At 37.1% G+C, this 27,791-nt stretch overlaps 1 protein-coding gene across 1 annotated transcript in view; it reads right to left on the minus strand.

The window, feature by feature from the left end:
- CWC27 (CWC27 spliceosome associated cyclophilin) overlaps positions 1-27,791 on the minus strand; it is a 265,435-nt gene that overhangs the window by 108,740 nt on the left and 128,904 nt on the right. Inside the window, exon 11 of the mRNA XM_021007224.2 lies at positions 19,995-20,101. Coding sequence (XP_020862883.1) covers positions 19,995-20,101 — 107 coding nt within the window. The remainder of the gene's footprint in view (positions 1-19,994; positions 20,102-27,791) is intronic.

Raw genomic sequence — 27,791 nt, forward strand, 5'->3', positions numbered from 1 at the left:
CAAAGAAAAAACTGTCCCCAAAGTAAACCAATCATTTCAAGCATTGAGAAAAGCTTTTCATTCAGGTTGGTCATGGTATCTATTTGCAGATAAGGGAGTCTTAAGTGCAAAAAGCCCATTTGTAAAAAGGCACTTATTAGTGAATGAAGAGATATATACATATGGGCCAGAGCCCAAATACTTGAGTTACTTAGGCCTCTATTCATGCATCCATTCAATAAATGTTAACACTTGATGATTTCATCTGCTCCAAATGGATTTAATTATCATTTCTATGCAAGTGATTTCCCAGATTTATACATCTAGCTTAGAGGTCTCTCAGGAGTTCCAGTCATGCATTTGCATATGCTTATCAGGTATTTCAAACTGGATGTTCTGTAGACATCTCTAACTCAACATATCCAAAACAGAACTTTATCCTTTCTCTAAAGCTTCCCTCTTCTCTGAACTTCCTTGTTTCTATTGAGGGCACCACTATCCTTCCAATTACACAGGTTCACAACTTTGGCACAATCCTCAACTTTTCACTCTCCTCCATCCCCCATACCACCTATTCAAAGAGTTGTCACATCTTCTCATTTCTATATCTACAACATCTCTCATCTCTCCCCTTCTCTTCAAGATACCAATTCAGATCCTTTTCACCTTTACCCTATATTAATAGTCTGCTAATTGGTCTCTCTGCCTAACGAGTCTCCCCACTCATACCTGTCTTCCATTGAGCAGCTAACTGACTGTCCTAAAATATAGATCTGATTATATCACTTCTCCACTTAACAGATTTTTTCCCCATTAAGTTTTTATTGTATTTTTTTTCTCAATTTTATTGTTGTTGTTCACTTGTTTTTGTTATGTCCAACTCTTCATGACCCCATTTGGGATGTTTTTGGGAAAAGATAATGGAATGGTTTGCCATTTCCAACCGTTTACTTTTAAATGGTGATTTTCAAACACTTCCAAAAGTATGACCTCTAAGCTCATTTACTTAACTTCTTTCATGTAGCACCTAGCTTGGTACCAACCAGAAAATGGTACCTACCCTCAAGAAGCTAACATTAACATTTTACTTAGGGTTGGGGATTAGATGTGGCATGTAAATCTGACAAGTATAAGATTATTTGAGTGAGAGAGAAAACATTATGATCTGAGGTGATCAGGAAAGGTTTTGTGGAGCATGTGGCATGTTTGTGAAGTCTTAAAGCAAGGTAAGATTTCTAGAAGGCACTGAGGAATACATTTCAGACCTATGGGAAGAGCTTGTATGAATGCACAGGCCCAGTGAGGGAACACTGAGTTTGGGAAACATCTCATAGTCTATTTTGGCAGGAACACGGAATGCCAGAGGGGAGTGAAATAAATCTAGAAAGGTAGCAAAACACAGACTGTGGAAGACCATAAACACATACATTCAGCTCTACTATCTATCTATCTATCTATCTATCTATCTATCTATCTATCTATCTATCCATCCTATTTATCTGCTGACATAAGCTTTATTGAAAGAGCCATGTGGATAGAGACGAATTCAAAGGATCTGGGTATTGTAGCTACTTACATATTTCTTAAAACATGAAAGAATGTTTCTTTGGAAAGCTATTTTCCTGTGATGTGCTTTAATTCTTAGTCCTCTTGGATTTTCATCCATAACAATGTTTTATTTTGTCAGTCATTTAACTATTGCATCCTCATTTCCAAAAGGTGTCACCATTTAAGTAACAATGTGATCTCTTTTTTGGTTTTAAGATTTGATTACGTATCTTCTGCTAAATTGTATCGTGTTAACAAAATGTGTTAAAAGTTTACAGTCTTTATGCATGTTAATATTTATCAAATAAGAGGCTTAATGGTGCAGCACAAAGGACGTTGGATTGGGAAGCAGGAGGCCTTGCTCAGGCACTTTTCACCACTCATTGTGGGAAGTGAATCATTCAATTTTTCTGGATCTCAGTTTCTTCCCCATATATTTTTAAAATGACAGAGTTGGACTAAATGATGTGTAAGGTTCTTTCCATCTTTCCATCTAAGTGTGATTATGGAGGATTTTGAACCTAAACTTTCAGGATCAGAATTTCTAATGCTCATGACATCTTTTTCAGATGCCTATTTTTATATTTTAACATATTGCAGTGCAGTATTTAAAACAAGCATAAATTTCTATAATTGATGCAAATGAGTTTTATACTTTAACATGATTCTTAATATTTTGACATCGTGTTAGTCTGAGGACGGTAACACTCCTTTAGTCCTTTGGGGCATTTCCAACTCCTTTAATGTCGCTATTAGTATAATTCTGGGATTATCAGATTCTTCTACAAAATGCTAATACCAAAAAGTTGTAACTTGACCAAATGCAAAGACTTTATATGAATATTTTAAAAGATAATAACTTTAAAACTGTCAGCAAATTGTATTAATCATTTTTAAAAACATACTCAACCCATCCCCCCAACCATACAGATTAAACTTGTCCAAAGTAACTTTCATAGCAACATATTCACAGGTTTACACTACAAAGTTGTGAAAAGGATGATATCTTTTTCAAATATTTGATTAAGTGCTGCAAGATGTTGAAGAAATTCAGTGCTCAAATGAATTATACGTTTGATGTCATTTTTGGCAACACTACAGAAAATGTCACATAAAAGAAAAACATCTTATTTAAAGGAAGGTCTTGACAGCAGTCTGGCATGGCTAACAGCTTCATCCCCAAATGGGAAGACTGGTTATAATCAAACTTGTAATGAGTGAATTAGTTTTTTTCCCCCCTCTTGAGACAATGTAAACACTTAAAAAAATTCTTTTACTTAATGACTTCTAAAGCCTTGGACCTGGAACAAAAGTAAGTGTGCAAATACGTAATATGTTCAATTTAAAGATTAAATATCAGATGTGATTCTAATATTTCTTAGAGAGCTGTCAGAAGCCGTTAACGAAGACAAGTAGTGGTAACAGAGCAGCCAACAGGTAGTTCACCTCTTGAATATTATTTTCTTTTTTGACTGGAAGAAACCAGCCATTCATTGTGTCAATGGAGATGGAATTCCCAGGTGTCAGAGCACAGATATCTTCCAGCAAGCACCAAGTGGGAGGTTGTAAGGGCTTTTTTTCCCCCTTTTTCCCTTAAACCAAAACATTTTTGTTTGTTTGACAGAAGGGTAAGAACTGTCTCCCTACCCCTCCTCCACCACCTTTAAAAATGTTTACCTTCCTTTCTTTATCCCTTTTCCCTGACAGAGACAGAGAATGCATGAATGAATGAACGAATTAATGGATGTCACTAAGTCAAAGATGGTACAGTGGAAAGCACTGGCTCTTGAGTCAGAGGATCTGGGCTTGATTCTTGGCTATGCCATTTAGTACCTATGTGACTTTGATAGGTGACATCATCTATCTTGTCCTATATAATGAGGGAATGGACAAGATGATCGCTAGGGTCCCTTCTCATTCTAAATCTGTGATCCTAAGTTTTTCACTTCAGGGTTATTGGCCACAGATTAAGCCTCCCCCTACAAAAACGAATAAATATGACTTATGGGTCCTGAACAACACTGATGTCAGAAACAATAGGAAAATGTTGAAGTCTGTCAAAGTCCTCTATTGGTCTGAATATAGGTTGTTCCCAAATATAGGGTGCATCCCTATAACAAGATTTTTTGGAAAGGAAAAAAAAAGTATATATTTTTTTTAAAAAATCACAAAAAATTAGGGATAGGGATTTGACCTCTGATTTCATTGACATAGAGAAATAGTAGATGATGAAACTCCTTTGGCTAATGCATATTGTCACTTCCTCTGAAATTTATAATCTTGTAACTCACCCAGTCACAGAATCAGAACTTTGGAAACGATTGTGAGACATGGGAGATACTGGCACAAGATCACCCTGCATAGCGTGTCTGCATCAAGGAAGGTGTTGTATTCTACGAACAAAGCAGAATTGCTGTAGCTAAAAAGAAATGTGAGATGTGCAAATTTAGAGACATCTCCACTCCAAATGTTCATACAGACTATTTGTGCCCAACTTGTGGTAAAGCCTTCCAAACTTGTGTTGGTCTGATCAGCCACAGTCAGACACATTGTACCTTGACCCCAACATTGTACATTTTGGTTCCCTTTGAGAACAAAGGACAACAATCAATGTGTTGGAACCCAGGTCTTTCTGGCTCCAAGGCTGGTTCTCCATGCACTATGCCAGGCTGACTCTACAAAATATTTCCATGTAAAAACCCGTTAGAGGGAAAGACCTGCTGTTGTTATTTTTAAATACAAAGAAATAAATCAGCTTTTGTTGTATAAAAACATAAAGCATCACAGCAAGTTAAAGGGAACCCCCAAAACGGGGGAAACTGAGAATGGAAAAGTACAATTGGAAAATTGGGCCTTTCCTGGCTAGGGAAGCAGCTAGCACAGAGATGAGGCATCTTGACTGTTCTGCCCTCATTCTCCCTTCACCTTTTTCTTTACTCTCACACCCTCCTTGCTCACTTGCAAAGTTTGGAAACCTCACCACTCTATGGGATCCTGCGCCCTCCACCACCTACTTCTGAACAACGCTGACACTCAAATACCTGACCTCTAAAGTTCTTCACTGATTTAAATCCAGTAAGCTCACAGGCATCCCCCTTAACTATGAGCAACACTGACAGGCAGTAAACAACCTACAAATGTCAAGGAACTGCCGAATGAAGTGGAGATTTGGGGGGAGCCTATGCATTGTTCTGGGGCTCAATACATTTGGCACAATGTTATCCATAAATAGCAGCATCTGCTGAAGGACTGCCATCTATAGGGATTTCTTCTTCCATTTGGATTCTGAGTTGGGATCCTTTAGGATGACAGTGAATACATTTGGTAAATGTTTCCCTGTTTTATGCCTTGCTTGATATGGACTATCATTAAGGGGGTTATCAAATCTATCTCTATTATTTTATCATTCAAGAAATTTACACAATTTTAACATGTAAGAAAGACACTTCATCGGAAAACTAGGCAGAATCAAATGCTTTTTTTAAAAGTTAACAAACATTATGCAGAATGGAAGCTTATGCCATTTAATTCTTGTGAGACAGTGAAGATGAGCTTTGCAACAGAACACTGCCTGTGAAAACCTGATTTTTCCCTTCAAAAGCCTTCATCAAGGATGACCTTACTATTATTATTTGTCAAAGGTGATCATGACAAATATATTAGAAGGGTAATGGGATGTAATCTTAGGCTCATGACTACAACCTAGGGAAATTCCTGAAATGTCAGTATAATTTTTTTTTGTTTTTTGTTTTTCTGCTTTTTACTCTTCCCCCGAAAGTCCCTAAACTGAAAAGAGATACCCCTAGTACAGTGGTTTTCAGATGTGTGTTATTCAATTCACTGGTGGCTTCTAAAATCTCCTCTAGGCAGTCCAGGCTCTGATCTTTAAAAGTCAAGTCACACATCCATAAAATGTGTGGGATTTTCACCCCATATTTTCACAGCAGATTTTAGCACAAAAACTAACACTCCCAATACACATGTTCTATACTGGTCACTTCCTCAGGCAGCAGCTGCACAATAATTCTGTATCTATGATGGCAAGCAAAAAGAATATGGCAAAAGGAACCAGGTGGGTTATAGGCACATAACATAATAGTTGAGGATGACAGCTTTAAAAGACAACAAATTAAAGTGAGAAATCACTAATCAGGATATATTTGTTACGCCAGCTTTATTCCGAAAAAAGGAAGATTATTATTGTAGGACAAACTTTTAAATAGTGTATGGACCCATTTCTGGTACAAAGACCTAATAATTCACAGGTTTGATTAAATTACTTCTCAACATACCGGCCACACAACCAAAATATTTCAAATATTTGGCATCAATGAAAATGAAAAGTCTCACCAAAGTCAATTTTCTAGGTCACTGAAACTTAGCTTTTCAACAGCAAATTAAACTTATTCAAATATATTCTCTCATGCCTTCCAAAACAGTGTATACAAAACATAACTAAACATATTGTTGATGATCAAGAGTGATCATTATGAACAATAATCATATAATGAAGTAAGACAGACCTCTAGGGGTTACTGAGGCTGGTCTGCTTCAAAGGATCTTGAGGTGTTTTTTTTTTTAATGTGTTCCCTCACCAACACTTTGTCAGCCATCATTTTTTGCTGTTGTTAATATGATTATTTCTAGCAGTTCCTCCCCTGAGCCTAATTTACTGCAAGGATGTTAGAATTACACCTAAGAGGAAATGTGCTTTGCATGAGGGTTTAAGGGACTTTCCTAATAGCAAAGTGAATGAGCTTTAATTCACGGCCTTTGTGTAATCTATTTTAACTACTCAAAGGACTTTTTTACTTCCTTTTGGGTTTTGACTATATTTTGGACAATTTAGGTTGCCACCTACATGGCACAACTTTCTACTCTCAAATGACTACTACTGCTCACAAAGGAGGTTGAGACCACACAATGATATCATTTCTTCTGCGGCTACAATTTCCACTTAGAAATAGATAATGCCAGACTCATATGAGGCATTCAGTGCATTATATACTGACTGAGAAGAAAGGGAAAAATAAGGAAAAGGTGGAGAACAGAAAATGAAAAGGCATACAAAAGGGGATGGGGGATGAGGAGTGAGGGAGAATACAGAATTCAAAACACACTTGAAGAGGTTCCGATTATGCTAAAGCATGATTCTTTATCGTTGAGTTAAAAAAACATAAACTGTAACCACATAACTACACTTTACTTTCATTGTCCACAGTATGTAACAATAAAACTTGAGTGCACAGAACAAAACATCAGAATTGGTGAAAAAAACAAAACCTCAAAGACAAAACATTATACCTGAGCTTAAAGTTAGTTACTAGCTAGGAGGATAAGACAATGCCCAAAGAGTGCCAGGAGAGAATTAACTGCTTTTGAAAAGAAGTACAATCTAAAAACACCAGGGAATCAATTCATCCTAGCAGTATCAGCTAACATTCTAGAGTCTCTGTTTCACTTAGGAAACCAAGATTAATCTTGTCTAACATTATATATTAGATAGATGGAAAAGCAGTCACAAATTGTACATTTCCTCAACCCCGTAACGATAGAGGGGCCCCGATCTGACTTAATCCATTATTCAAAGATAGTTTGTAGAGACTTTAAATGGCCCAGTGCAACTTGAGAGGTATTAAGCACTGCAAAGAGATCTTTCACAACAGGTTTTAAAATGCTTTCTTGATTTACAAGCTCAGATTGTCCTTCCTTCTTTGAATTCTGGCACTCCTCACAGAGAAGGTATTGTCCACATGGTACTCTGAGAAGAGAAGATCAGATACCTTATCTACCTAAAGTTGACTGAGGAATTTGCTCAAACCTGTATCTCTCTCTGACTATTTGGCTTACTGCTGGTTTTGATAATATGATTAAACTTAAAGGAAATTGGAGGGGGTTGAAGTCATAATTTAACCAACAAAAATTGCAAAGTTTATTAAAGTATCAGACAAAGTCAACTCAGACAAGTAACTTTACCCTAACCTACTGTCAACTTTAGGCAGAACTGATCATATACTATAGCAATCCTGTATAGAGGTATAGACAACTGGGTCAGGAGACTAAATACTCTACTGCTATAAACAATTATCCTGAAGCATATCTCTTTTTGGATAAAACTGGCATTTAAAATGTAATACAACATTCCTTGTTTACTAGATTTAAATTGAGTACTTATTGCAGACCTTGGGTTATACTAGTTTGATTTTCAGTTTTGCATGTTCAAATTTCATATCAGTATGGAAAATTTAAACTATACAAACAATTGTTTTAGAATTATTTATGACCCTCAAAGTTAGAGGCTCTCCAGAAAACACCCACTTCAACCCTAACCCACACTACAGTGGTCATCCAGTCTTCCCTGGAAAACCTCCAGTAATTAGGAATCCACTACCACCACAAGCATTTTTGGACAAACTTTCTGATTGTTAGGAAGCTCTTCACCCTATCAAGGTGAAATCTACTCCTCTGCAATTTCTACCCAGTGCTCCTAATTCTGCCTTCTGGGCAAGTAAAATAAATCTAATTTCTTCTTCCACAAGACAGCCCAATGTATCAGGTCTCTTTGTTGCCATATACCTCCCTGACACCCCCCTCTATCTTCCCAGTCTTTAATTTTTTTTTCCTCCTCTGGATTAAGCACTGTCAGTTTTTTCAATCTGAACTCTTTTTCTGGTATGGTTTTGAGTGCCCTTATTATTCTGGATGCCTCCCTCTTAAACACACTCTAGCTTGCCAATGTCTTGTCAAAAAGGTGGCACCCAGGACAGAACACAGTGCTTCAGGCCAAAGTGCAACAGGGCTATAAGTTCCTTCCTTTTAGGACCCTATACTTCTATTAAAAGCTCAAGACTGCATTAACATTTTGGCTGTCATATCATAGTGCTGACTTGAGTTTTCTGTCTGCTAAAATCCTAGATTTTTTTTTAAATAAAAACATGAACTGTTTAGCCATTTTAGCCTTATCCTGTACTCAGTTGATTTTCCGAGCCCAAATGAATGATTTGATTCTTTCCTTATCAAAACCATCCTTCCAGATACCCAGGTTCAAAACTTTGAATCATCCTGGACTACTCACCCTATATATCCCAATCAGTTGCCAAAGTTTGTCAATTCTTTCTCCATAATAGTCCTCATTTCTATTGGCCCCCCTACCTTAACCCTCTCCTTCCTCTGATTCATGTTCAGCATAGTTCTTATTAACAAGCATTTATTAAGATCCTGCTATGTGGTATTTCAAAAGTATAAGTCTAACCATGTCACTCCTCTGCTCAAAAAGCACTACTGGGTCACTATAGCTTCTGGATTTAAATACAAACACCTCTGCTTGACATTTAAAGCTGTTTATATTTTCAGGCTTCTTACACATTCCACTTTACTGGACTAAAGTAGTTCAAACTGGCTTATTTGCTATTCCTCATACATGATTCTGTCTCCCATCTCTTGTGCCTCCCTATGTCTGGAACACCTTTCCTTCTCGCAGCCTCTTGGAATCTCCAGCTTTTTTTTTTTCCAAGCCACCTCCTTCATTAGACCTCTTCTGGTTTTCCCCAGTTGCTAGTTTCCTCCTCTGAAATTATCTTGTATTTATATTGAATATGTTTGACTCTACTTAAATGTGTACATACTTTCCCCCTAACTGAATGTAAGCATCTTGAGGGCAGGACTGTTTAGTTTTTGTATTCCTAGCACCTAGCAAAGTGTCTGACAAAGAGTGTTTAAAAATGCTTGTTGATCGACTGATTAACTTTTATTCATTAGATTTTCTAAAGCCTTTCATCCAATCTTTAAAATATATATGTTAAAATATAATAATAGTAACAATACTGATGATATGGTAGATTTATATAGCATTTATCTTCCTTAATGTTAAAATCATTTTTGCATATTCTTAACTCACAACTGTCTGGTCAGGTGGGAATGGGTAGCTACTATTATCTCTAATAGCAGAGCAATAACTATCATGATCTCACTCAAAACTCTGCCCTAAAGCTCTGCTCTCCTGATTGGTAACTCCCTTCCCCCTCATCCGCATTTTGGAACTCTCCAGTCATACCTGGATTGGCTCCTATAAACTTCTTTTAATCCCAGTAGAGTACCTTTGCCCTGAGGCTCTGCTCTCCTAACTGGTGACTTCCTCCTGGGACCACTATTTTAGGAAGGACCCCAGTTACGCTTCATCTCACACAAGCCTGGATTCACTCTCTGAATTTTCTTCCTCCTTCTTCTTATTCGCCACCCTTTCCAGTTCCTGTATATATGTACAGTCTGGCCCCATCAGAAGGTAGATGTCCTTGAGTACTGACTATCACATTTGCTTGCATTTGTATCCCTAGAGCTTAGCACTGTGATTGGGAAATAGCAAGAGCTTAAAAATGGTGTCTGTCTTTAGCCTATCTGTCTCACACATGGGAAAATAATTGGGATTCAGAATTAGTAAATGATTTTTTTTAAGGTTATGTGATAGGATTACTAGTCCAAGTAGGATTCGAATTTAAGTCTCCTGACTAGCAAAAGAAACTTCCATCAACATTCAGTCAGGAAAGCAATAAAATGCTACAGTATTATTCCCTGATCAAATGGTGTCTTTATCAGGAAGGAGGAACCAAGGCTATTACAGGGAAACCAAGACTGAAAGAAGGAATTCAAACATGCACAAACTTTTCTAGGATCACATCACAAGCACTTTTTTGAGTACTATCCAAAGGACCTCTATTACCTTATAACAACAGGGATTAGAAAGACATAGAATGTCAGGTCTTTATGGCCTTAGATATGCTCACATAACTTCCACAGAAATCACTCTCACATACTTTTATCCTAAAGAATGTAATACTAGAAACATAACTATGAAATATGTAGAGAAACCATAATAGAGTTCATTGTAATAAGATTTTGGCCTTTATATCAAATGTGTTCATGTGCTAGTTGTGCTATATCCTTGAAGCACACATTACTTGAAATTATCTTCTCAGACTGAAAGGCAGGGACATAAAACTGATTAAAAAATGAAAAGGAGTACTTTTAAGCCAAGACGGAAGGAAAGCATGTGCCATCTATCTATACACTGTTCTATACGCCATTCTCCTCTTCTTCCTCCTTAATTATTTTTTGGGGTTTTGTTTGCTTTAGTGAGATTTGGGGATTTAGGAGATCTTTAAATTTTGAGGGTTAAAGAGGTGAGAAGTAAGCTATGAAACCGAGTTACTAAACACCTTGAGGTAAAAGAGGCAGACCACAGAATCACAGATCAAGAGCTGAAAGGATCCTTATAAGATAATAATAGTTACCATTTATATAGTGTTTATTATGTGCTAGGCACTGTGCTAAATGCTTTACAATTATCATATTTGATCTTTACAAAGTAGGTGAGGTAGGTGCTATTATTATGCTCATTTTACAGATGTGGTAAATAAGGTAAACAGAGGTTAAGTGACTTGTCCAGGATCACCAAGCTGGTAAGTGTCCGAGGCCATATTCCTAACTCCATGTCCCATGCTCTAGTTACCGTACCACCTAGTTCATCAAATATAACATCCAGTCCTTTGGACTAGACTCCATCATGCTATACCCCTCCACAACCCTACTCCCAACTTCATCTTCCTTTCATGTAACAGAAACAGCACACCATCAAACACTGTCACTAGCAAGCCTGCCTTCCATGGTAGGAACCAGAGAAAACACTCTTGAAAACCAATTATTCTATATAGAGAATAGATTGTAACTGGGTCAAGGAAGTAAGACTACTTGAGGACACGATAACAGTTTTGTCTACTTTATCATGAGATTTTAGCTCTCTGTATTTTTCCTTCTCACTTTACGTCTTTCTATATATCATTTGGTTCTTTACTAGAAGTTTTGATCAAGAAAACAGAGTCATAGGGGCAGCTAGGTGGCACAGTGGATAGAGCACTGCCCTGAAGTCAGGAAGACCTGAGTTCAAATCAGGCGTCAGACCAAACACTTCACACTTACTAGCTGTGTGACTTTGGGCAAGTCACTTAACCCCAACTGCCTAAAAAAAAAAATTAAAAAAAAATAATCATGTACCATGTTATGGAAATAACTTTGTTATAAGACTACCTCTTTACATGTTAAATGTAAGGTTATTTACATTTTACTTGTGCCTACTTTTTTAGCTTACCTTATCTCTTTCTATATATCACTTAAGTTGTTGCCATAAATATTAAAGTAAACTTTTAGCCTTCACTTGTGGGATTAATCTATCTAGACTGACAGAGAAAAGGGGTATCTTTAAACATGCACACGTGCAACTTGAATTGTGCAATAAATGTCTGTAAGATACTTTCCTGACTGAATCTATCAAAGTAAAATGGTCATGTGTGGACTCTAAACCACATGGAATAAAATTAAATTCTTTTTAAAATTTATTTTATTTTTTTTAGTGAGGCAATTGGAGTTAAGTGACATGCCCAGAGTCACACAGCTAGTGAGTGTTATGTGTCTGAGGCCAGATTTGAACTCAGGTACTCCTGACTCCAGGGCCGGTGCTCTATCCACTGCACCACCTAGCTGCCCCTAAAATTAAATTCTTAATTATGAAATTGTCAGATAAAAATTATCTAAAATATTTTCATTGACACAGGAGTTTTGTTTTGTATTATGCTCAATGGATACTCCTTTTGATCCTGAAAGGCCCATTAGTAATTAGTTTAAGGTTTAAAGAAAAAAATAGTCATTTAAGCCAATTCATTTCACAGTTGTTAGGAAAGAAAATAAAAAAAGGAAACAAATCAGAGGAGTCCTCCACTGAGGACAGCCTGGTTTATGTCAGATGTGAATGCTGATTAATTCTTTCTGACCCTTTCTTAAGGCCAGTGATTTTATTTATTCATTCAGGGTTTTAGTCTCTGGCATTGAGCTTAACAAATTCAGATGGTCTGAAGAAGAATATATTACTGAGTTTGGTCCTACCATAAACCAAATCTCCATTAGCCTCACTAAGTATTTTTACCTAGCATATTTGACATTAAGAAATAAAACCAGAAATAACTAGTTTTTCAGCCTTGTTGTTAAGATCATGGACTTTTAAAGATTTTAATTATTAGTTTATCTGTATTAGTTAGTATTGCACACAAAGAAATGGAAACCCATATGAAAGAAACATCTATATTATTGCAGCAATTTGCTTTACTAAGTGTGCAAAACGATCTGGATATCTGAAACATCTGGGTCTTTTTAGAATTCATTTTCAGCCTTTAAATCCATCTGCAAATTAAAGTGCCAGATACATAGCACATAGTGTTTGAAGGACCAAATCACTCAGAGTTGCCAAAATACTCAAATATTTAAATACATTAAAAATGGTCTCAGACTAAAATAAAATGGTTTATCAAAGCCAGGTATGTACCACACATCCCAGTTAAGAAATCTTTCCTGAATGGATTCAACAGGGTACTTAGACCAACTGATGCATAAAGTTATAGAGCCAAGGTCAAATAAAACTTTCCAACTTCTTCTCATGTGATGATCTTACTCAAGAAATATACATATGAACCTCTGGATTTGTCCTCAGAGTTCACAAAATCCTAACATTCAAATATCTCTGTGCAGAGGAAATTTTTGAAGTTCTGGCACGCATTCAAGGACACCTCTTGTTCTCCTTTGCTTGTGGATTGGTTCTGCACTGATGGCACATGGTATCATTTTTCATTTAACGAGAAAAGAAACACAATTAGCTTTAAAAGCTACATGTTGCAGTCATTAGGAAATCTGTAAAGTTCAAAGTAAAACACAGTGTTTGCTGATGCTCACTAACCCGCCATAGTGCAGTATGTTTTTCTATCACTATTTCATTATGATACTTGTCTATTTAGTTACTATGTATAAAAGTAGAGAGGAAAGTCAAATTCAGCAAAAGTCACGCAATACCAAGTAAAGAGTTGGAAGAAAGTCTTACATCATGGCAAACTATGACAAATGACTGCAATTTAAAAAATAAAGCATGACCAATAATAAGGTCACTTACTCTGTAAGGTGCACGATAAGGTCATTAAAAAAAAATTAAGCCATGTGTTCCCAAGAACTCTATTAACGCAGAGAATATGTTAATTCAATTCAATAGACATTTAAGCACCTACTATTTACAAAGCACTGTGCAAGATATTCTGTTCAACAATCCAATAGATATTTACTTAAATGTCCACTGTGTGCAGGACCCTACATGAAAGGTCTAACTCAAAGATGATTTCTGCATGGGATGTAGGAGATACAGACAAAACTGAAGGAGTACCTTAAAGAGTGAGGAGGAAGAGACTTTAGAACTCATATAACACAACTATTAAATTTTACAGATGAGGAAACTGAGGTCCAAAGACTTACCTAATGTGGTTTTACGTATATGTGTGTATACACAACACACACACACACACACACACACACACATATGTATATAGTATTAGAACTTAGATCTCTTGATTCTTAGGCCAATACTCTTCGGGTTTCAAAACTCAAAACCCAATCCCCCCTACTCCCTGATTCCTTATTCTCATTACCCTCAACCTTTCCACTCCAAAGTTTTGACCAAACATCACCTTGCCCTTCCACTGTTGTCATCTGGAATGCCTGGAATGCCTGTTCCATTGGCAACAAAATTCCCTTTGTCTTGAATCTTTTTCCTTTTCTACTCCTTCCATCTACTATTACTCAAACCTGGCTCCCCTCTGATGACAGGGCCTCCCTGGCCACCCTTTCTAGTACTGGCTGCACCTTCACTCATTCTCCCTAGCTCACTGATGGAGGTGTGGGAGTTAGAATACTTCTTGCTCCTCACCGCCACTTCCAGATTCTCCCCCTACCTCCATCACTCAGTTGCCTCTCTACCTTTGAGATTCATTCTATTCATACCTACTACCCAGATTTCAGGACTACTACAGATCCTCAGGACACTCTCATTACTTTCTCAATGAGTTCCATACCTGGCTCACAATTTTTCTCTCCCCAATTCCAGTCCTCATGTTAGGGAACTTCAACATAGGCACTGATTCTCCCTAGAACAGCCTACCCACTCACTTCCTCAACTTCTCATGAGCTATTTCTCTAACTCACCTTAGTCATGCACAAAGCTGACCATACCTTTGATTTTGCCTTCACCAACAAACGTACCAACTCTATGTTCAAGAATTCTTAAATTCCCTTATCCAACCATAATCTATTGGCTTTTTGTTTCTCCCTCTCCCTTCCTCTACAAAACCATACTCTTTGTCCTCACTGTGACCTCTAAACCCTTCACCTCTCAATTGTCTCCCAGTCCATCTCCCCTGCATTAACCACTCTCTCCTCTTTTCCCCATCTTGACCCCTTGGTGAGCCAATTCAACTCTACACTGTCTTCCACTCTTGAATCCCTAGCACCCTTATAATTTCCCTAATTGTATCCAGCTAAGTTTTAGCTTCATATCAATTCCTCAAAATGACTGTACAATACGTGCTTCCACTTTCTGTCCTCCTACTCTCTTCTCAATCTTTTAAAATCTGGCTTCGGACTTTATTATTTCACCAGAATTGCTCTCTTCGAAGTTACCAACTATCTCTTAGTTGCCGAATGGTGTTTTCTCTTTCCTCATTCTCCTTGACCTCTGCCTTTGACATTGTTGATCACTTTCTTCTCCTTCCTACTCTCTTCTCTCCAGTTTTTTGGGACACTTGTCTCTTCTGGTTCTCATCTTACCTATCAGACTGCTCCTTCTCAGTCTCCTCTGCTAAATCCTCATCTAGATCATGCCCTCTAACTATAGATGTCCCTCAGGGTTCAGTCCTGGGTCCTCTTTTCTTCACTCTCTATACTACTTCACTTGGCAACTTTATCAGTACCCACAGATTTAATTACCATCTATCTCTATGTTCACAATTCTCAATTCTATCTGTCTTCCCCAACCTTTCTGTTGACCTCTAGTCTCACATTTTCAATTGCCTTTCAGACATTTCAAACTGGATGTCCAGCAGACATCTTAAACTTAATTATATCTAAAACAGAGCTCATTATTTTCCCCCTTAAACTTCCTCCCCTCCTACCTTCCCTATTACTGTAGAAGGCAACACTATTCTCCCTGTCCCTCAGGTTCACAACCTACAAAGCATCCTGGATTCCTCACTATCTCTCATTCCCTATAATCCAATCTGTTGCCAAAGACTGCTGATTTCACCTTTGTAACATCTCTCAAATATGCTCCTTTCGCTCTTCTGACACTGTCACCACTCTACTACAGGCATTATCACTTCATGCCCGGACCAGTGCTATAATACTGTAATACTGCTGGCTGGTCTGCCGGCCTCATCTCTCTCCACTCCAATCTATCCTTATTCTAATCCCTATCCTATCCAGCTATTAAAGTGATTTTCCTAATGTATAGGTCCAACCAAGCCATCCCTTACTCAGTAAACTCCAGTGGCTTCCTATAACTTTCAGGATGAAATACAAAATGTTCTGTTTGGCATTCAAAGCTCTTCATAACCTAGCCTTCTCCTACCTTTCTAGTCTTCTTATACTTTATTTCCCCACACTGGCCTCCCAGCTTTTCCATAAACAAGACCCTATATCTCTTAGCTGCAAACAGTTTCTCTGGCTGTCCCCCATGCCTGGAATGCTCTTCTTCCTCCACTCTGCCTACTAACTTTTCTGGCTTCCTTTAAAATCCAATTAAAATCCCATCTTTTACTGAAAGACTCTCCTAATCCCTCTTAATTCTAGTATCTTCCCTTATTTAATTATTTCCCATATCTTGCATACAGCTTGCTTTGTATATATTTTCATCTTGTCTTCCCCATCAGATTATGAGCTCCTTGAAAGCAGGGACAGTTTTTTGCTGCTTTCTGTATCGCAAGTGCTTAGCACAGTGCTTGCTAAATAGAAGGCCCTTAATAAATGTTTACTGATTAATTGATTGATTTTATAGTACAGTATTTCCTCATTGTATCCTATAAACATAAGAATCTTCTTAAAGTGATTCTAAACTCATTTCAAAATTTCTTTGTTTTCAATGCCATTGATATTATACTTTTCCCCAATATAGTAGCATATATAGATAATTTACATGGTATTGACAAGACAAAGAAGATTCAGAAATAGGAATCTTTGTTATAAATTCCCACAATTATAGGGCATAAGTGATTTGAACTTAATTTTATATAAATAAAACCAAACAACTGTCATCACAAAAGACTGCTTTTTATAGATTATATCCTTTTCCTTTCTCCTCTATAATGAACTCCTAGAGGCAAACTATAATTTTATGATCAGCATTTCAAAATCAAATAATTACATTAGTGACTTGTAACTTTATTTCTACTTTCCAAGCAGTCCTTAGGTGAGAAGCAAGTTTGTGTTGTGAATATCATAATGGACTATGAGACAGGCAACCTGGGTTCTAGTCCTGATGCTGGTATTAGCTTGCTTTACATTAAACTACCATTTTTTGAAGATGCTTCCCAGTTGTATCTATCCAGTTTCAGTCTCTTCCGCGAGCTTCAGTGGCACATCACCTATTGTTGGTATTGTTTAGTCATGTGCGACTCTTTGTGACCAAGATACTAGAGTATCTCCACTCCACTCCAGTATCTTGGAGTGGTTTGCCATTTTTTTTCCCAGCTCATTTTACAGATGAGGAAACTGAGGCAAACAGGGCTATGTGACTTCCCAGGGTCACACAGCTAGTAAGTGTCTGAGGCCAGATTTGAACTCAAGAAGACAAGTCTTCCTGACTCTAGGCCCGGTGCTCTATCGCTCTATCCATTGTGCTACCCAGCTGGCCTATCACCTATTACTTAGAAGTTATTTCAAAATGGATGTCTGGGAGACATCTTAAACATAACATGTCCCAAAGTGAACTCATTATCTTTCTCCCTAAACCCTGCCCTCTTTCTAAACTTCCCTAGTTCTGTACAGGACACTACCCTTCTTCCAGCCTCCCAAATCTGAAATCTCAGCATAGCCCTCAACTTCTTACTCTATCTCATTTCATACGACCCCATCAGTTGCGAAATCTAAAAACCTTCCTAACAGCTCTCCCATCTGAGCCCTTCTCTTCACTCACACAGCTAGCCAACTCCTCTCTGATTCTCACCAATAACACTCCATCTCCCAGCTCCATGCCTTTGCACTGGCCATTCCCCATGTCCAGAATTCACTCTCATCACGTCATCTGCCATACAGAGTACCCTCTTGTTCTTGAATGCATGGCTCAGGCTCTATCTTCTGTATGGAGCCTTACCTGATCCCTTCAACTGCTAGTGTCCTCTATCTCAAACTAACTTACGTTGAACTACGTTGCATATATTTGATTTACCTTACAGTCATACTGTATATACACATATTTTTGTATGTACTTATCTTGCTCATTTTGTTTCATAGTGTCTAGCACAGTGACTGACATACGGTGGCTAGGTGGCACAGCATATACAGTGCCAGGCCTGAAGTCAGGAAGACCACCTACCTGAATTCACATCTGGCTTCAGACACCCACTAACTGTGTGACCCTGGGCTAGTCACTAAACCCTGTCTTCCTCAGTTTTCTCATCTGTAAAATGAGGTGAAGGAAATGGCAAATCACTCCAGTATCTCTGCCAGGAAGCCTAAATTGGGTCACAAAGAATCAAACATGACTGAAAACAACTGAAGAAGAGTAACAACAATAACAAGAAGAACTTGCTGACTGATTGCTGATTGACACTGTATAAATCACTTAATCTCTTGAGAACTCAGATTCTTCATTTGTAAAAAGAAGTGGCTGGCCTGGATGATTTCTAAAGTCTCTTGCAGGTCTAACATTCTAGTAACTACTTTTATGGATTATAGATTTGTCTTAATTATAGGTAAGATTAAAAAAATAATTTATTAACATTTAAATGCTAACTCTTTAAAGATAGTACTTTCACTGACATTTCTTTCAGAACTCAGCATGACAATTATAGAGGTTCACACTTTAGGTAATAGTCCACCAATGAATTCTACAAAGAAAAAAATTCTGGCCTGTAATTTGGAAGTTTGTATTACAATCTTAGCCATTTCATTACATTTTTGAGATGAATGAGATTTTTTTTCCAGCTGTTTTTTACACAACTGACAATTATGCATGATTAATTTGGTTCAAAATATATTCTGGTGACTTCTTAGTCATGTCCCAAATCTCAAGACCATGATTTCTTCAGTGGTTATATAGTATGCTTCCCACTAAATAAGCGAAACAGCAATGAACATGACTGAACTATGAGTTATGCTGGCTCTTTAAAACTTTCTCACTTCACTCTTTCAGTATGAACCACGAAAGAGATAAGGAATTTATTAGCAGAAGAGAACACCTATTCTAGTAAATTTATCATATGGCATCAAAGGCAACTGACTCAAATCTCCCACCACACTAACTGGAATTACAAGGCAATTCATCTTTGTAAAAAGAAAACATAAAGTTAAGGAGTCAAAACTGTGTAAAGTTTTGGAAACTCATTATGAACAAACTTTATAGCTTAAGAATTTTTAGACAAAATTAAACTCTTTCTTTGGTGAAACAGCTTCCTCCAAAGATGTTCTAGCTTAGCAAAAGTAAAAATGAGATATTTGGGAATGTAGTAAACTTTTACAAACAAATTGCTATACATGACTGACCAGTTTCTCAATACCATCATTTAGATTTTCTAATACACTTACATCCCACTGCAAAAAGGAGAAACAAAACAAAACAGAAGTGAATATTGCCAGTTTTAGAAGTAAATGAATCAGCACTCAAATATATACAGAATCACAAATGGCTCTGGAAGTCATCTTGTTTAATGCACACTGGAACAAGAGTCTCTTCTTATGAAATACACCTGAGTCATGTGACCTCTGCATGAAGACCTCTGGCAAGAGAGGCCATTACTTCCTAAGGCTACATACTCTCCTCGTATAAAGCTCTATTTAAGCTAAACTGAGTCTATCTTCTTTTCACCTTCTCCATTGCTTCCACTCACATCCTCAAAAATAATGTGTATAAGCATGATTACCTTTGAGATGAAATATAGTTAAAAGAATAGCATAATTTAATTTTTAAAGTGTGATGCACAGCAGTAAAAGCTGGAAGGGGACCTAGAAATCATCTAGTCCAATCCCATCATTTATAGATGAGCAATAAAATTGAAGGCTGGAGATTTGCTACTTAGAAGTGACTTGCTGAAGGTTACATACTACCTTTGGTTCCTAAATAGCAGAGGCAGAATCTGAACCCAAGTCATCTGTAAACACAGTTATATACTATGCCAATTGCCTATATTTTATACACTAATACTCAATTAACAAGAGTGATGGCTATAGTGATGACAACATTTGCAATTAACTCGACTTTTCAGAAAATACCAGATTTAGAGACATCCTTTATAGAAATCCTTCTCTTGCTTATTATCCAAACAAGGTATAAGCAGATTTAAACTCTTAAGACAACTAAAGTTAGGAAAGAACCCATAACTGATACTGGATCTTACCTTCCGTTCTCTTTTCGGCTTGTTTGGCAAAAGTGTCATCTTCTTTCTTTCTTTTTGCAGCTAAGAGTTCTCGCTTTAGGAGTCGGACTTCTTTCTTGAGCTCCTCACTATAAAGACAGAACACATATACATGAGTATAAAGTGATATTGACAAAGTAAAGTTTTCTTAGAAAAAACAGAACTGTCAGTTAATGTACATCAAATCACTGAAGTAAACAAAGGGATTAGATCAATTCACTCATGTTCAACTATAAGTTGGGGAGGTAAAGGGAGTAAGTTTAAAAGGAAAAAAAAACCAGTTTTTTCATGGAAGCAATATAAAAGACACAATACAGAACCAAAGCTTAGGCTCATGTAGAGTGTGGTCAATCCAAGTTTCTCAGTAAGCAGCAATCAATGAATCAAGGGTTTTAAAACACCCACCAAATGCTTAGCATTGTGGATATAAGTACAAAGGATGAAACAATTCCTACATATACATGTGAACTTACATTCTAATGGAAGAGGCAGCAAGTACATACAAAAATACATACAGTATGACCATAAAATGAATTAAGAGATCTGGTTCTGCTAGGCCACCTTCTTTTACTTTTTTCCCCCTTTGATTCTTCTGATATTTTTGATCTTTTGTTCTTCTAATGAATTTTGTTATTATTTTTCCAGCTCTATAAAAGTTCTTTGATTGCTATGGCACTGAATAAGTAAAATAATTTAGGTAGAATTATCATGTTTGTCATATTGGCTCAGCCTACCCATGAGTATTATTTTTCCAGCTGTTTATTTATGTGAAAAGTGTTTTGTAATTGTGCTCATACAGTCCCTGGCTTTGTCTTGGCAGGCAGACTTGCAAGTATTTTATAATGTCTGCAGTTATTTTAAATGGAATTTCTCTTTCTAGTTCTTCTTGCTGGGTTTTATTGGTGATAAATAGAGATGCTGATTATGCATGTGGGTTTATTTACCTTCTGCAACTTTGCTAAAATTATTAATTGTTATAATTAGTTTTTCAGTTTTTTCTCTAGGGTTTTCCAAGTATACCATCACATCATCTGCAAAGAGTCATAGTTTTGTTTCCTTAGGAGGAAATAAACTTCGTGGAGATGTAGTTTCCCTGCTTATCTCTTTTTAATTAAGTCTATTTTTGCTTTTGCTTGGTCTGAGGTCATGATTGCTACTGTCGCCATTTTTACTTCAGCTGAAGCACAACAGATTCTACTTCATTCCCTTATTTTAACTTGGTGGGTATCTCTCTGTTTCAAGTATGTTTCTTATAAACAATATATTGTTGGATTCTGGTTTCTAATCTATTCTGCTACCCACTTCCGTTTTATGGGTGAGTTCATCCCCATTCACATTCACAGTTTATGATTACTAATTTTGCATTTCTCTCCATCGTATTTTCTTCTGTTTATCCTTTTCTTTTTCTCTTTCTACCCTGTTCCTCCTCAACAGTCTGTTTTACTTCTGACCACTGCCTCCCTTAATCTGCCTTCCCTTTTATTATATACCTTCCTTTCTCTTTGTTCTTCCCCTCCTACTTTCCTGTTGGGTAAATTGAAGTGCGTGTGCATGCGTGCAAGCGAGCGAGTATGTATGTATGTATATATGTAATATATTCTTCCCTCTTTAAACAAATTCAGATGAAAACAAGATTCAAGAATTGGCTACCCTCAGCTCCCATCATTTTCTTCTCTATGAAAGCTCTTCCTTGCATGTCTCTTTTATGTTAGATAATTTTCCCCATTCTTCTCCTTTCTCCTTTTTCCCAGTGCATTTTTTTCCATACCAATCCATTTTTTTGAGATCATCGCAACATAATTAACTCATTCTCATGCTCTAAGTAGAGCCCTTGTAAGTGCTCTAATATTGATAAAGTTCTTAGGAGTTATATGTGTCCTCTTCTCACATAGAAAGGTAATCATTTTAACCTCATTGAGTCCCTTATAAATTGTTTTTCATGTTTACATTTTTATGCTTCTCTTGAGTCTTGTATCTGAAAGTCAAATTTTCTACTCAGCTCTGATCTTTTCACCAGGAATGCCTGAAAACTCCTCTATTTCATTAAATATTCATTGTTTCCCTTGAAGGATTATACTGTGTTACTGGGTAGCCTATTCAGCCTATTCTTAGTTATAATCCTAGTTTGTCTGGCCCTCCAGAATACTATATTCCAAGCCCTATGCTTCCTTAACATGGTAGCTGCTAAATCTTGTGAGATTCTAACTGTTGCTCTATAGCATTTGAATGTTGTTGTTGTTGTTGTTTTTTCTGATTGCTTGATGTATTTTCTCTTTGACTTTGGAGCTCTAGAATTTGGCTATGATATTCCTAAGAGTTTTTATTTTGGGATCTCTTTCATGAGATTACAGGCAGATTCTTTTAATTTTATTTTACCCTCTGATTCTAAGATAATTGGGTCAGTTTTCCTTTATAATTTCTTGAAATATGATTTGTAGGCTCTTTCTTTGATCATGCCTTTGAGAGAGTCCAATAATTCTTAAATTATCTCTCCTTGATCTATTTTCCAGGTCAGCTGTTTTTTTCCAACAAATTATTTCACATTTTCTTCAATTTTTTTCATTATTTTGGCTTTGCTTTATTGTTTCTTGATGACTCATGGGGTCATTAGCTTCCACTTGCCCAATATTAATTTTTAAGGAGTTATTTTCTTCAGTGAACTTCTGTGCCTCTTTTTTTTTTTTTTAATTTGGCCTATCCTGCTTTTTAAAGAGTTATTTTCATCAGTGAAATTTTGTACCTATTTTGCCATCTGGCTAATTTCATTTTTTTTAAGGTGTTATTTTCATGAGTATTTTTTTGTGTCTCTTTTGCCAAGCTGTTAATTGTCTTTTCATAATTTTCTTGCATCACTCTCATTTATTTTTTCAATTTTTTCTCTAACATTCTTATTTGATTATTAAAACCATTTTAAAAGCTCTTCCATGAATTCTCGTTGGCTTGTGTCCAATTCATATTTTTCTTTGAGGCTTATTCAGACTATTCTATTATAACAGTCTGTACCAGTTTTAACATTGATTTTCTTCTTCTGAGTTTGTATCTTGATCTTCCCTAACTCCATAGTGGCTTTTTATGGTGAGGTGGTTTTTTTTTGATGTTGTTTGCTCAATTTTTTTTCCCCCAGCCTATTTCTGGACTTTGAACTTTATGTTAAAGTTGGGCTTTGTTGCTGGGGTGGGAATGGCACCTCAAGCTTCAGGCTTTTTTACAGTGCTAGTTTTCAGAACTAGATCTTGGGACTTGGAAATTTTCAGTGCTTTCAAGGTGTTGTGATCTGGAGAGAGATGTAATCACTGCTCTCTTGGTCTGTGTTCTGGTCCTTACTTAGGAAGGGTTCTTGATCCCTTACAGTTGCAAGAGATGCTGTTAGTCAGGGTACCTAATTCTTTGTGATTGAAAGTGATATTGTTTCTTAGGGCCCCTGATCCTTTGGGAGTGCAAATACTTTTCTCTGCCCTGAAACTGTGACTTGGAATAGGCAATGGTTTTGGGCAAAGAGCGTCTAGATCTGTGCCCAGGGCTAGCACTCTGGAATCTCCTCTGACCAGTTACCAGATTCTCTTTCCATCTTTGGCTTGAGAGTTCCTGGAGCTCCTGCTGCCGCCACTGCCTCCAAGGCCCATAGCTGGTGCTTTTGCTTCATGGGCTCCAGACCAGCCCTTACCCCAGTGTCATAGACCTCTCCTTGTGATCTCCTACATTGCCTTGGGCTGGAAAAATGTCTCATTTTAATCTTCTGTTGGCTTTGCAACCCCAGAATTCTATTTGAGGCATTATTTTAAAGTTGTTTTAAACAACTTTAATGTTGTAATGTTGGGAGAACCCAGTTGTTTCCTCTACTCTGCCATCTTCGCTCTATTTTGTCTTTCAGTGGTTTGTTTTGAATGTATTTGGACTCTAATGGTCCACTATCTTGTGTTTTCTTTAGAAATCAAGATTTTGCAGCAGAATTCTATGACGTTTCTGATGGTAACTCAAGTAATGTACAATTACAGGTTCTTCCTCATGCTTGTCTGAGCCAAGATCAGAACTAGATTGTAGACCAGAAGTTCCCAAACTTATTTGGCCTACTGCCCCCTTTTCAAAAAAAAAATTACTCAGTGTCCACTGGAAATCTACTTTCTTTAACCCTTTAACAGTTTTTCTTTTAAATTTGAGTCATTTAAAAAATTTTTTTTTTAAAAAGGGACACATGTTATATGTAATAACTTATTGTAAACTTGGTTTTTTCCCTGCATTGAAATTTTGATGATGCAATATTGCATCATGTAACCATATAGTAACATACTGTAAACAAGTCATTATATGCACAAATTCCTACCAATGCATGCTGGACTTCCTGACAACACATGACACATTCCCCTGCCAACACTTGCTTGTTAAGACCTGTCAGCAGATTTGACCACTGATCAGTTATAACTTACATTTTGTGTGTTTATTTGGAAAATAATGTAATCACTATGACTTTAACTCTGTTACACAACAGATGAAACAAAAATGAACAGTTTTTCAAAATTTTCCTATTTTCTTTTCTAATGCTTCCACTGCCCCCTTAGTTTTATTCCTCCCCCAATTGTACCTGAGGCTACTACTGGTGGCCCCCACTCCAATCATTCCATCGCTCCCCAGGGGACTGTACTGCCCACTTTGGGAACCCTTGTTGGACTTCCATCAACTGACCTCTCAGCTGAGTGACATATTGTTATAAATCTTTAAATCTGCATATTCGCAGAGACTCCAAAGGATTATATATGGAATAAAGTTTATGGCACTATTCTTGGTGGCATTATAGGCATTTACTAGAAAAGCTACATGATGACTTCAAGCCTTCTTTTTGGGCATCAGCAAGTAGACTTTCAGAATATAATTAAAATGCTCTAACTGTGGCTCTCCTTGAGTCTGTTATGGTATAATCCCAAACTTCCTGATCCTTGACAAATTTCTCCTTGAGTAGCCTGCTCTCAAGATCTTGACTTTGGTCAAAATGAGTCATGGCAGGGAACCATACACTGAAAATTACCTCTAGAATAGCCTCAGTTTCCTCTTCTGTAAAACGAGGGTTTTTTAACTTAATATCTTTTAAGGTTCCTTCCAACTATAAATCTATGATCCTAAGACCTTAGTGACTATGTAAGCCTTTCAATTCTGGATTATGTAGGCCAGTGTGGACTGGGTGAAGAAGTCTGTTACCATAAGGATAATGCTCTTATTCCTCTAAGCTTCTTCCAGGGACAAGAAGTCTATGCTCGTTATTTCCAAAAGCTTGCTAGTTTTGATGTTTTCCAATTAAGCAGTTCAAATTGGTAGCACTTTCCTTTGAAATTAGGCTTTGCCATTCTAGTAAAGATTTGTTACTATCCTGAGCTAGCAAAACCTGTTTTGCATCAGATCCAGGTTTCTTGTTCCAGGTGTCCAAAATCATTGTGCAGGGTGTTCACAGCTGTGGAATGCTAGTTCTGGGGCAGCACTGACTGCCTACTCATATCTCATGTAGTGTCAATTACCATCAAATACAGGATTCTATTGCAGAGCTCTAATTTTGGCCACTCCCTTAACAGCAGTTCACACATTTGGGAAAATAGGCTTGATTCCCAAAGATTATACCCTCTTCTCTTGGCATGTACCTCTTCTCATAAACTTTTTATCCTTAATCTGAGCTTGATGCCAGTCATCTACAATCAATTAAAGCACAGGGGATTAACTTAAAGTTACATAATTTACTTCTAATAATGTGCCCTGGAGGAACCTCCAGACTCTTCCATTAGTAGGCCTGTTCCTTATGTGTTACAGATCACCTCTAACCTCCACTTGGAGCATCAAAATAATTTTTAATGAAAAGGTCCTATGCAGTAGGGGATCAGTATCTACATTAGTCTTCAAAGGTGATAAATGTTTCCTGAGTGACTGGCTGATTATAGCCACTACCCAGCTCTGGATGGCAATATCTCCTGTTTTTTTGTTTGTTTGTTGGCTAGGCAATGGGGTTAAGTGACTTGCCCAGGGTCACACAGCTAGGAAGTATTATGTGTCTGAGGCCGGATTTGAACTCAGGTTCTCTCCTGAATCCAGGGCTAGTGCTCTATCCACTGCGCCACCTAGCTGCCCCTGGCAATATCTCCTGTAATCAATCAATTAATCAACAAGCACTTATTAAGTGCCTGCTGTGTGCTAGATACAGGAGATAGGAAGACAAAATTGCCTTAAGGCAAGAAAGTCGAGTTCTATCAGAAAGAGAATATTTATACCAACTAGAATATGTAAAATATATTCAAAAGAAATTTAAGGGTTGTTTGGTTTTGTTTTGGTTTTGCATTAGCAGCTGGGGGTGGGGTGGGGATTAGGAAAAGTTTCATTTGGAAAATGCTGCTTAAATAGTTTTGAAGAAAACATGGGATTCTAAGAAGTAAAGATGAGGTGGGAATGCATTCCAGGTATTAGGCACAGCTGATGTCAAGGCACAGCGAAAGGAATGGCAAGGTCAGTTTAATTTATATTTGATCCTAAAATCACAAATTATTAGAAGTTTTCTATATAGGAAAGGGAGATAATAAAACCTGTATAGGAAAATCACTTTAGTATCTTCGAGGAAGATCAAGACTGATTAATTATAAGATCGTATTAGTGCTTTTAAGGAGATTCATACACATATACATATATGTGTACAAATGCCCACAAGGTTGTGGTATGTTCATACCTGAAAGTGAATTTTATTCAGATACACCCAAACTTCTCATTATACCTAATTTCAAAGTCAAGAACCTTAACTTGTAGACAAGTTCATAGGTTTATTACCAGTTAATGTACTAATGGCAAATGCAATAGGTTTCCCAAGCCATCTAACCTGGCATCAGTGTAACAGAAAGGGCTTGACTGGATGGGTAAAAGTTAACCCTGATATATAGATGAAGTAGATAAAAATGTTCTTAAAGGTTTAATTACATTTCTGACCCCATCAATCTCCAGAAGAAGTCAAAAGGTTCAGTTCAGTTCAGATTGTCCCTTTCTGCTCTTGTACTTGTACTTTTCAACCACACATTCACAAATAAGATCACTGAGAGGCTTGGCAGTGATGGTGAAGTTCTTCCAACTTTCTCATAAATACTACCAAAACTCCAAAAGAGCTTCAACTTTCAATATAGCCAGTTCCTAACTAGTGTGAATAATGAATTTCCAAGTCTTTTCACATATTCAAATTTACACTATTCACAGTTATAATCATGTAATATATGGCAATTGGATCCAGATCAAAAGAAATACACCATGTAAATGCAAATAATGTGATCATTTCATGGGATTTATTTTCAGCACTAAATGAGACCTAGCTGCAATCCTCTGGATGTGGCCAGGTGACCAATGTTCCTACCTTCTTAGGGTCTACATTCTAAGAAACTTGTGGCCTGCATGCCTGATAGAGGCCCAGTAGACTTGTCAATCAACAGCTTTAGATATGCAAACTTCCAGGTGATATAATACCTTTGGTAACCTTTCTCTAGTCTCCCAAGGTCTTTCTGAAGAGAAGATTATTCAGTTAAACCAAATAGCTCATGTCACCAAATAGTTCATGTCACCAAACACCAACCTAGTAAGGCCTCCCTGAAATCCATCCTGGGTTTTTCAACGAGTTGAGGTTACCTTGTCCAGGCTAATTCATTGCTAACTCCAATGAGTCCTTTGTTCTGGAATGGATGCTCTCTCTCCTTGCCAAGGTTCAAATTCATTTTGTCCTTTATTTATCTTGACTTATTTTGCCTTTATTTATAAAAAAATGGCAGCAAAGGA

Source organism: Phascolarctos cinereus, unplaced genomic scaffold, assembly GCF_003287225.1.
Source record: "Phascolarctos cinereus isolate Bilbo 61053 unplaced genomic scaffold, phaCin_HiC Scaffold_4;HRSCAF=312, whole genome shotgun sequence".
NCBI lineage: Eukaryota > Metazoa > Chordata > Mammalia > Diprotodontia > Phascolarctidae > Phascolarctos > Phascolarctos cinereus.